Source organism: Struthio camelus, chromosome Z, assembly GCF_040807025.1.
Source record: "Struthio camelus isolate bStrCam1 chromosome Z, bStrCam1.hap1, whole genome shotgun sequence".
Lineage (NCBI taxonomy): Eukaryota > Metazoa > Chordata > Aves > Struthioniformes > Struthionidae > Struthio > Struthio camelus.
The window spans coordinates 37,634,723-37,646,812 of record NC_090982.1 but is presented as its reverse complement, the minus strand read 5'-3'; the positions used below and the strand labels follow the sequence as shown (position 1 = coordinate 37,646,812).

General features: G+C 37.2%; 1 protein-coding gene across 1 annotated transcript in view; it reads left to right on the top strand.

The window, feature by feature from the left end:
- Positions 1–12,090, top strand: part of LOC104150304 (A disintegrin and metalloproteinase with thrombospondin motifs 19) — a 152,944-nt gene that overhangs the window by 99,453 nt on the left and 41,401 nt on the right. The window contains exons 11-15 of the mRNA XM_068928608.1: positions 464–565; positions 3,613–3,743; positions 5,367–5,536; positions 9,073–9,200; positions 11,250–11,370. Of these exons, the coding sequence (XP_068784709.1) occupies positions 464–565; positions 3,613–3,743; positions 5,367–5,536; positions 9,073–9,200; positions 11,250–11,370 (652 nt within the window). The remainder of the gene's footprint in view (positions 1–463; positions 566–3,612; positions 3,744–5,366; positions 5,537–9,072; positions 9,201–11,249; positions 11,371–12,090) is intronic.

Sequence of the window (12,090 nt, the reverse complement as noted above, 5' to 3'; positions counted from 1 at the left end):
CCCTGCACCTAAGGAACTTGTTCTGTTCCCAGTACGCAGCTCAGGCTCCTGAATTGTCTGCTAATAACCGGAAGCATAATCCGTATTTCAGCCTTGGCTGTATCACAACTCCTTGAGTCTTGGGAAAATGTTTCTGCGCAGGGCAGCTTCGCAACGTGGGGCAAAATTGTTCCTATGTGCTTTGTCAGATCTCGAGTACACAAAGACTGTGACCCCTAGGGTGAGACTTCTGCAGTTCTTCCCCTCTGTCAACACAACAGCTTGACTTGTTCCATGTGTCAGTGATCAATGAAAGTCTAAGCAGGGTTTGCCCACTGTGATTTTTGTGCATGTTTAACCTGCCTTTAAATGGACTTCAGTGCCGCCGAGCTGGTAACTTCATGAGACAAAATGAGTGAATTACATGCAAAGGTCATCTGCATAAGACTGACTTTATTCTTAGCTGTATATTTGTTTTTTTCAGCATGTCATTTGCACTGGGTTGTGGTGTAAAGTGGAAAATGAGAAAGAATGCAAAACTAAACTGGATCCACCGATGGATGGAACAGACTGTGACACTGGAAAGGTAGGTTGCTGGCTTTCCTAAAGCAAAAGTGACAAAGCAATATAAATTACACTGATCACCTACGTTTTAGAAAAAAAGCTGAACAGATCTTTGCACTTGTTTAAACTTACTGCTTCCTTTGATTTACATTAAAATAATACAGTATACTTATATATATTTATGTATGTGTGTATATATGCGTGAAAGAGATGTGAAGAGTATACTTCCCAACAAACACTGACATTTTTCTGTTAGCCAAAGCCACAGATGTTTTAATGCTTACACTGTTTTATTTCAAACTCGTTCAATTTTTGTATCCTATTTTATGAATGGAATGCCGTTGTTGCACTGCTTATTGTAAATAGAAACATAAGTTTTCAAAGATATAAAGACCTCTGCTATGATTTAAGTTTTAGTAGGAATAGTCTCATGGGAAAAATCAATACAGATTTGTAATACAACTTTTTAGGAGAAACGTCGTTAAAGATGTAGTATATTTTCAGTATCAGCACACCTAAAAGAGTGATAAACATCATTAAAAATACACCATCAAAGAAATTGAATGGCCACCTCAAGTCGGACTCATGTTAAATGTCCTTTAAAAGCGTTCATGTTTGAATAATCCCTGCCATGTATGTATATAACTTTAAGTGAAGGTAAATCAACTCAAGTAAAAAAGACAACAGAGCTGGAGCATGCTTGGGATTTTCATGCTATTACACTGACAACAATTTCTCACAGGGATAATGTGCTCAATGAATTGTATTTCATTCACCAAGGACCATCCTCATCCTCTAAAAAAGCAAACAAATCTGCAAATAGCATAAAATGAACTGTTCAGGTAGTATTATTTTACATACCTAAAAAAACCCCAGACTTTATTCATTTTCATATCTCTAGGACAATGACATTTGCTGCCATCTTATGATTCTGAAAATGTGTGTGACTGATTTCTTGTCTGTTGTTAGAGGCTGCTTCTTTACTGTGAGCCTGGAATAGGAGGGTTACACCCCTTGCTAAGACCACCCAGTATTTTCCATTATAAAACCATAGCCATCTTCAACTAGGTATCCAAATTAGTGTGTTTTGCACATAAATGCTAGTGCCTCGTTAATTCACTTGCAAAACATGATAATAGCAATTCATAGCGGAGGACTGGTTCTTAACAGTTATGTTGATGCTCGTGGGAGCATAATGATAGTAGTGATATGGTAGTGATATGGCTCCTGAAAAGTCCACAAGGAAGGTAGCATTGCTGGCTTATTGTGGAGCTTAGCTAGCATGCAGTAAGCAATGCAGGGGGCTCACACTGAGCAGTGAGGGTAAGAGGAGGTATTGATTCTGATGACAACTGCTGGCTGAACTGCATGCCAGACTACAGAGATATGTTATGTCTGTCTAGCAGTAAAAAATGAAGCAGATGTCACTGGAGCATCTCAGTGCATTTGGAAGGATTCTTCTTATCTACTTTGTCTGTCCAAGATGAGCTTCTGATTTCACAAGTCACTTACTTTGTTTTGCTTTAGATTGCAGAGATTGAGTACTGTTATCTCCTTTTCTGCTCTTAGGATCTTTAGGAAGTGATGGAAATTTAATTTGCTCAGCCTGTCTTATTTCAGGCTCATTCCAGTTTAGTTGTTTTGTTTAACTGAGGACTTATAAAAAGCAACCTGCAGCCTCTTTATAAGGCAGATGCTCTCCCTGCACAAAATTTCATTTTACCTACTGTACCTGTAAGAATATCTGTGTATAAATATGAGCATTTTCAGTTTGAAACATCCAAATGCACTACAAAATCTGTAGTTTGTGATCGCATACCCAATATAATAATGCATCTGTCTGATATGAAGACTTTTCAAAGGTGGTATAATTATGCCATCATCACAAGGCAATATTTTAAGGCAGAAAATGAAGATTGATTAGTCAAGACCAGTTTGAAACTGCAGGTGAAATTTAAGTTCACCAGACAAGAAACTGGCACAGACACTGCAAATAGCAGAAGTGTATATTATAAGAAGTTACAAAGGTCTTTATTGACTGCTTTATTGGCATGGTTTGGTTTGCTTGAAATATGAGATTTTTTCAGGCACTGTACCCATTAATAACAGTAATTCAAATAATTCAGAGTGCAAAGAGAAATATGTTAAATTCCAGATGTCAGTGAAATTAATTGTTCATTGTGTTTTTGTAGCCTTATGGCTTTGCAGTTTTTAACATTTCATAAGACATGGGACCGATTTTCAGTTAGCGTAAGTTGATAAAGTACTACTATTCTACAGAGGTATGATGATTTGTACCAGATTATGGAACATAGCAATTTTAACTGGATAATTTTTACAGGAGAAATAGCAGTCGTTTCTTCAGCAAATGATATATACATGTAGGATTATGGAGCTGATACTCTGGCCTTTTTTTAATAAATGCCAGAAGTTCTGTTGACAGCCTCAAGACTAGCTTACTCGGGCTTCCATCGTCTACTTTTTGAATACAAATTATGAATGAAACCTCATTTTCTCTAAAACTCTATAACTCTATAACTTTATATTACGACAGTGGTCACTGGCTAATCCTTGACCAGTGCAGTTCCCGCTGGCTATGTCTATGCTAGTAAACCAAACAAGCCCAGGGAACAGCCTTGAATGCTGTGTTGTGATCATCTGTATAGACCACTTGGGGATTGATCTCTGCAGTGGGTTTGAGTTGGACCTAAATGTGCTCTCCTAGGCAGTGCCCAGGCTCAAGTGAAGGGGACTGTCTGGCACAGGGATCGTTTCCAGCAGGCTGTTCCAGTAGGTACCCTATGCTAGGAATGAACTTGAGCTCAAGCCTCTGGACAAGAGTCGCACATGCTACGTGCCTGCAGGGCCTTAGAGAAGGGTCTCCGGCTGTTACGTTTACTAGTCTAGAAAAATTAACTACCGGGATCCATAGGAAGACAGATTCCTGACTCAAAGGAGGATTGGGCGTTCAACAAAATGTTTATGTTGGGCTTTCGGTGTGCTTCTAGAGCAGTGAATTGTTTGGTACGTGTCTTGATTTATTTACCTAAGAGCTTAATTTTGACCTAGTGGTGTAAGGCTGGCGAGTGCATCAATCGGACCTCTTTTGCGGAGCACATGGAGGGGGAGTGGAGCGCCTGGAGCACTTGCAGCCGAACTTGCAACACTGGAGTCAGCAGTCGACAGCGCAAATGCCCTGGGTAAAAACAAGTTCAGGTTTCCATTGCTGTTCATCTGTGTTTCTGAATAGAATCTCATTCTTACAGATACAGAAACCTGCCAAGATACAGTTGCCATATACATAAACAATTCATTTTTATCAAAAATTCAGTAGGAGAAAAGGCTTTTAGGTTTGGGAATTTTTTTTTTTTTTCCTAAAAATGGGTCATATAAGCTTCACTCAACCAAGTAGGAGTTGTGAGCTTTTAATGTGTGTGTAAATGGGTAATGAGAGCTGAACGTGTAATTCCTAAGAGATTATCTGTTCCATAATGATTTTTCTTTACTGCATGGAAGCACTAATTTTCCTCATTTCTGCTGTTCTCAAAAGCTCGGATAACATTAGTGGACCGGTACAGGTTCTGTTTCCCACTTCACCTGAAGAAGAAAAACAGGTTTACTTGACTTGGAGAGTGTCTAGAATATAATTCTCATCTTTCAATTTTTTTACTGGAAAAAGCTGTCTTATTTTTCATTTGGACAGTCAAGGGATTAAAACTTTTTCGGAGAGATCTTTCTAACAGTTTTGCAGGCATTTAGATGTAGAATATCTGAAAACAAAATTTATAAAACTCTTATCTTGTGAAAATGAAAATCCTGGGCCATTGAGGGTAAAGGTAATTTTTACGACTGACTTGAGTGGAACTAGTATTTCACTGTAGAGATCTTAGTAGTTAGCTAAAAGATATTTTTCTCTTAATAACTCAGTACCCTATTTCTCTTTCATAGGTCACATACGCGGAGAGAAAAGGGAAAAATAGGAAGAGAAGTGGGAATACAGTAGAATAGATAGTTTCAGAAAATAGCAGAAAGAATAAAATGGGGGAAATGAAGGAAGGTGAAGGATAGTACAACAGATTTCGGGCAAAAGAAACGATAACAGGAAAGGATTAAAAGAGAAAAATTTGTGTAAAGAAACATCAATATAGTTATACAAAAGCAAGGTAGTCTAACAGAAAAATCTCTTCCAGATATGCAGAATGCTTTCATATTCCCTCCCACTTCTGGCTGCATGCCTAAAAGCTAGTTCTAGAATTTAGGACTATCTTAATTTCACTTTCATTCATTTCTTCAAGCAAGGTTCCCCATAATTAGCCTCATTTTCTGCATCTGCTTTTCTTTTGCCTTTGTTCGTTAGCCCTCACAAGTACAACTGGATGGACCAGAAAAAAAAAAAAAAGGATGTTATCTGAACTTTGTAACACCACACCTGCAAAGGAGGCCGCAAATCTAAATTAATGGAAGCGTCCCTTCACTACCTTTGGCTCAGTCAGCCTAGAAAAAAAATCACCCAACTATATCAGTAACACAGTTGAAGTTCTCTTTACTGAACACTCCTGCTAATCCTGGTGCTTCTTTGGAGCCAAGCATACGTTATATTTTAGTATCTATAGCTCATTACATGAAATGTAACTGGTCCAAAAAGAAGGCAAACACGTTTTGTTTTGCAAATTTGATTTTCTAGTGGATGATGTCTTAATATTATGTTTCAACAAAAATTCTGCTATTTAAACTGACTTTACATGTAGAACGAATAAACTGCGCTGTAAGTTTGACAAAATGTCCTCCACAAACAAGCATTATATTTATGCTGTCTTTTCTAGTCCAGGCCTTGAAGTAGAGTGTCACGGTCCCACAATACAGTACAGAATATGTGAAAACCCTTCTTGTCCTGCTGGCGTGCCTGCCTTCAGGGACTGGCAGTGCCAGGCTTTCAGTGTCAGATCTTCCTATCAGAAGCACATGCACCAGTGGCAGGCTGTCATTGATGATGGTGAGTATAAGCCATCTCCCACGTCGTTATCTGCAAGTATGTCTTATAGCTAGCCTATATTGCCGTTGACTAGGTAAAAACTAGTCAAGGTAAGGAAAGACAAGGTAAAAACTTAAAATAAATAAATAAATAAATAAATAAAGGGACCCAGATATTTAGGAACCTGTTTTTATGTCATTGCTGAAGTCTGGTCATATTTTCACATGCTCTGGAAATTATTGCCTCATATTCCTGTTGAATTTATCCTTCTTGATACATAATGACTACATTTGAATTAAGATTTAACATCAGTTTGGTCTTATATAAACAGAAAAGTAGTATGAAGTCACTCATGAGTACAGCTTTCTATAGGAATGCTACATCTTTAAGCATATGTGTATCTATTCTACCTGCACAGCCAGAAAGACGATATGGATATTGTAGTGTGCATTTATTTTTGAAGAAGGGGAAAAGCACTTTGGGTTTAACAGTTGGATACTTCAGATACCCAGCGTTGGCCTTTGGCACTAATCCACGTGTACTGCATGTCTTGCACTTAGGTCAGTTTTCTATAAGTCCAGACAGCTACTGCAGGCAAAATCCTGGCATTTTAGCGTGAAAGCCTTGCTTAGTTATTCTGCCTTTAAGAGTGTACTCAAGTAAGAGAACAGTAGTGTCAAACGTTTATGGTATCTACAAAGATAAAGTTGCCATGAAATATTGACATCTAAAAACCAAAACATGCTATTCAAGTTCATGCTAGGAATGTGAATAGCTGCCATTTGAATGAATTTTCTCTAAATTATGATACTATATTTTATACAAAAATCCAACAGAAAGACTTAAGTTACGAAAACAGCTGAAAAAAAATTAGCAACTGGTGATTAAAAAAAAAGGCCTGGAAGGACATTGGAGTGCTGTAAGTATGTGTTATCACATTTTAAGGTGCGAGATTATTGTAGTTTATTATTTCCATTTATATTTCAAGCATGAAAAATTATCAGCAGCCATCCTTAAGCATGAATTTTGAGAGAATTATTTCTTTTGCTGAATCCTGAAAGATGTGAATGCATTATTACAAACTTATTCTGTCTAGCTAAAAAGGGATATATTCTGTATTAAGCCTCTTCTCTAAGTGCCAAAGTGAAAACTTATGAACCTGCTTTCACTAGCCTTGTGTGTTACCTAGGGTTCAGAGGAAGATGAGCTTACTCCAAATCGTTTATAGGCGAGTACCTAGTGAATCAGTTTGGTTTTGTTTTACTAACTTGTGGTCTAGCACAAGACGCGTGGTTTATATCCTAAGAGAGCAAAAGCTTTCAGTCTGGCTTTGACTACTTCAGTCATTTCCTGAAAAATCTCCGACACTTTCCAGTCCCATGTTAAGCAGTATGGATGGCTGGTTTCTTCTAATTGCATTCTGAGAGATCTTGTTGTCTTGAGGCGTACCTCAGGAGATGCAAAACTGGACACCAGCTAAGGAGGTCCAGTATTACAAAAACACATTGTTCCTAACTCCTTAATTGTTTGCCCTCTTAGCCTTTACTAGACCCTAATGCAACACATCTAAATTACTCATCTTTAAATGGGATCTCCTGTAGTGTCTTACTACCAAGCGTGAGGGCTACAGTTGTCTCTGTAGTTACTGCTTTGCATGGCATGCTTCGTAATACAGAATTGATCTTTGGAAAATTAACATATAATCAAATACTTATTGGTCTTGGGGTGACCTGAACAGGACTAGACTCTTTGGGAAGACTCATAAACAGACTTGATAACTTTGCCTTTTCCAAGATAGTATTGTAGCAATTGAGTAATCTGGAATTTATTCTGAGGACGGGTTAAATATCTATTTAAAAATTATAAAAGAGAATCATAATTGTTTAACTTCTAAGGGTTTTTCTGGAGAATTTTGAGGTAATGTCAATTGTGCTTAACAATCTGTGAGCTACAAAGTTGTACTGGTGAAAATGAAGGTGGGTAACCCAACCCCTTTAAATACAAGTATTCTGACTGTTATGACTCTTGTGTACTTACAAAAGTGCCCAGTGTTGTTGAGGTTTTGTCTCTCTTAGTTCAGTCTCCTTAAAATAATATGTTTAGGTTGAAAGTCTTGATAAGGCGTTCCTTTAAAAAACACTGATACATGCTATTCTTGAAGTACCGGGTGACTTTGCAATTACTGTTTAAGCAGTATAACGGGAGCGGGCAGCGCACAAACTCAGGCAGAGCCTCACGCTTCTCAACTGGGAATGACTTGTTTCTGACTGGCTTCGCGTGTTGGCGGAGGAGATGACATCTGTTTACACTTGTCCCCTAGAGATACCCAGAGGCTGTGTCGATTTTAACAAATTAAATGCCATTCTCTTGTGCTTAAGTCAGCTGGCACAGAAGACCTGTGTCCATGCTTCTCAGCTCTTCTACGCTCTGAAAATGGGTGGTGACATCCAAACCGCTTTTTGGAAATGGTCCTTTGCAGGTGGCGTATTCCAGCCTAGGCACAGCTAGTGCTAGATGGCGCAGGCCGAAAACATGCCATACGCTGTTCTACCGTTTAACTGTACCGCCAGTAGCGTTGCCGTGCCCTAGACTGTTTCCGGGAACTGTTTAATTTATTTATGAAATACACTCCAGGAACCTACCTAGAAGTCATTACGAAGTCAGAGTGGCATAGATTGTGTCCAAGGGAAATCAATTTCAAATTCAGAATTGTCATTATACTTTCAAAAACCTACAGAAGATTTAGGAAGAAGTTCTGAGTCAGTATGCTTGTGAATAAGTAAAGATATGAAGAAATCATGTAATTTTATATTGACCATTGAGAGTAGATTTTAATTTATTTTGTTTGTGATTACTTCAGCAGTGGTCAGGCAAATGCCATTATTTATAAAAGAGGATTCTTAGGGATACAAAAATCAGCCTTTTGATAATACTACTTTTTTATTCCTTTCAAAATTATAAATGATTTGCAGAATGTTTCAGAAATGTCATAGAAAATTGCTTGACCTCACTAACAATGTTAGAAAGAGTGTATTTTTTTTTTTTTTAATGTGGACTTTGTAAAGCCATATATTTTTCTTCTCGGAGTGTTTCACTTCTAATTCTTTTCTCTTTGACCTGCATAGTTATAAAATCTGGAAAGTGTTAAGTTTCTTTTTTAACCAGTATTTATGATCTGCCAAAAGAATAGTAGAATGAAAGTATAGATTACAACCAAAATATTCCAACAGCTGTAATGTGCATACTCTTAATTGTAACAATGAACATGACATGAGTATTATGTAGGCTCAAGTTTATAGCGCAAGTATATTCTAGCAGGGAAAAGAACTTAAGTTATTCAAACAGATGAGAAAAGGATCAAATATTTGCTTTTTTTCTTTTTCTTCTTCTTTTTTTTTTTTTTTTAACTTTTCCTACGATAACTTGCTCTACTAACATAGATTCATACCACACGTGATAAGCAGGCATCAGTTCAAAAAATCTGTTTGGTAATAATTTTACGTTTATTAAATGACTTTTTATTAATTTAGTGTTTCTTTCATCAATTGCTATTACAGAAAAGCCATGTGCCTTATTCTGTTCTCCGACTGGAAAGGATCAGCCCATTCTCCTAACAGAAAAGGTGATGGATGGGACTTCTTGTGGCCAGCATGGGTTAGATATCTGTGCAAATGGTAGATGCCAGGTATGAATTACTTCTTTAGAGCCTGGATACATGCACACACACGTATGCAGGCGCGTGCGTTCATTATGCATATGTATTGCTTCTCTGACCAAGACTGACTGGCTCTTTTTGTATTGAAATATTTTAAACTCATTTCACTAAATGCAGTACAGTACATGAAGCAACTGAAGGTTTAGCTGGGGGAACATGTGTCTATGATGATGAGGATGATTATAATAACAAATTGCGGCCGAATGAAGAATGGCTATAATTGATTTCCTCTTCTAAGGGAAGCCTCAGCTTTCAACAGTTAGGGGAATTTTGCCATGGAGTGTGCATATGTATGTTTTATTCTGCCTTGAATTGTACAAAATTTTACATCTAGCCTATACAAAATTTTACATCTAAATAAACCAGGACCAAAGGAACTGAATCACAGATAATTAAATCTGAATGCTTGTGCTATTCATGTTATTCCATGGTCCTCAGATTTGGTTGGGTTCATAGAAGTTCTCTTGCCACTTTTATAGTGCTTCATATGGAAACTCTTCCATACAAAAGTTCCCGAGGGTTGTTTTTTTCTTGATCTGCTTCTCTTTGTGCACACTGGATTCGGTTAAAAAAAGAGAAAAAACCCAACCGTTAACACAGAGACTATTATTACTATAATAACGTTAACAAATTAACTTGTACAAATTAACATGTATATTTGCACATGTACATATATCTATGTAAAATAAGCTTTTCACAAATGACTTGAGTGCATGCAACAAGTATACTCTTGGGACTTTTGCTTATCATGTAACATTTGCAGATTTAATCCCAAAGGTGGTATATACCCCATTTTTCCTGAAAAAATGTCTTTTGTTTATCATCCACTCTTCACGTTTGTCTCAGTGAATTCTGACTAATAAAGACAAATAAACCCAAAACCAGACCCACCTAGTTAAGACTAAATTGGGTTCTTGGCATATCAAGATGCATGGAGAGAGGTGCTTATCAAACTTGAATATTTAAATTGTAAGGCTTCCCGTATTTTAACCTGTGTTTTTAGACAACGGATGAGCACGAACTTTTGGGATTACGGGTTTAGAGTTATGAATGTAAACTTTGAAGATCTGCCATTTTGGATATGCAGCCCTTTGCATGCTTATAACATAATACCTATTTAGAAATCTATAACGTTCTCTCCTCCTTTAAATTCAAAGAACGCTAATAAAAACGCCATGTGTAACATGAAGTAACAATCCGCACATGCTTGGAGATGAGCAAATTCCTGGTAGAATGATTTCTGGTTTTTATGGGAATCCTGTATTTCCTCCTCAACCTGGCCTATCTTCACCATTTATCAAATGGAGTTGAAGTTTTACTGGTTTCATCAGATACATTTATACAGTGCACGAGATTACACTCTGATGACTCTTCTAGACTTTAAAAGGTTTTTATTTCATATTAGGCCAGTATACCGTATTAACTGTAAATGTTTCTATTGTCAAGCTGAAAGTGATGTTTAACGATAGAAATACACTTAACATGGTAATTTGAGGGTGCTTGAGTAAATGTTATTTGTTTTAAGCTGAATGCTTGTTGCTAGCTTTTCATAAAGCACAAAGTTTGTATTTACATGCTTCAGATATATTCACGTTCTATTTTAAATAAGACACTAGATGCATAACTGGCTTGACGTCAGATGGCACTTGACCCTTATGGAGGTGGTGGAGACCCTCCCATAATTTGAGCAGAAGAGGCGGCCATCTCTGAGCAGGAGGACCCACTGAGTGTGTTGCGCTGTGGCTCAGAAATGCCTTAGGGCAGCTAGAGAGCAGCTCTGGAGTTGGCCAACCATGTAGGAAGAGTGAACACAGTAATCTACATAAACTCACCGAAGAATTTAGAATGGAAAGGATCCCTGGACATCATCTAGTCTAGCCCTCATTCAGAGCAGGGCTAATTTCAAAGCTAGATCAGGTTGGTCAGGTGTCTTGCAAAAGGGTGAAATGCCCACTGGGAACGGCAGCTTTATGACAATCGTGGGCTACCTCTCAAAAGCTTTATTTTCTTTTTCCACAGAAATTTGGCTGTGATGGCATATTAGGGTCTCTGGCTCGCGAAGATCATTGTGGTGTGTGCAATGGTAATGGAAAGTCATGCAAAGTTATTAAAGGCGATTTTAACCATACCAGAGGAGCAGGTAAATCTGCTTATTTCAAATACTTGGAAAATTATTAGATGTTCTGACTACTTTGAGCGCTGGAAAATATGCTATGCTTTCTTAAAAGATGCAGTGCCTCACTGCAGTTTCAGAGCTACAGAAGAAGTTTTTAAAATTAACAACTACTCTGATAATATTTTCAATATTTTAGATAAGATGCAAGAATATTTTTAAATTTAAATATTATGAAATCATTTTATTTCTATTAGATATTAAATTAATGAATTATCTAATTTATCTTGCAGTAAGAAGTACATTATATCTTAGAAGAGGCTGATTTTGATAAGTTCATGAAATGACATTTATATTTTTTAGAGTATTTACATTCATTGGGTGTTCTTCAAAATGAATATGCAAATTATGATCTGTTACCTACAGAAATGTCGTTAAACCAAGCAGGCAGTGAGTGAACATAAAGCCAAATGTCTCAAGAAGCAATCTTACATATTTTTTTTATTTGCTCTTTTATGCTTATAGTAACATATCATAAAGAGCAAATAGATTTTCTGATGCAGAACAAACAGTAGATTTTCAGAGTCCTGCGATTTGTTCTTCAATTGAGTTGAATTTACTGGCTCCAGTACAATAGTGTTAACAGAACAGAGGACTGAGAGCCTAATAATGTTCATCGTGTGCCTTATATACCTTTTCCCCATGAAGAGTCTTCTCTGAAGGAGCATTTGTTGTCAGCATTTGTTT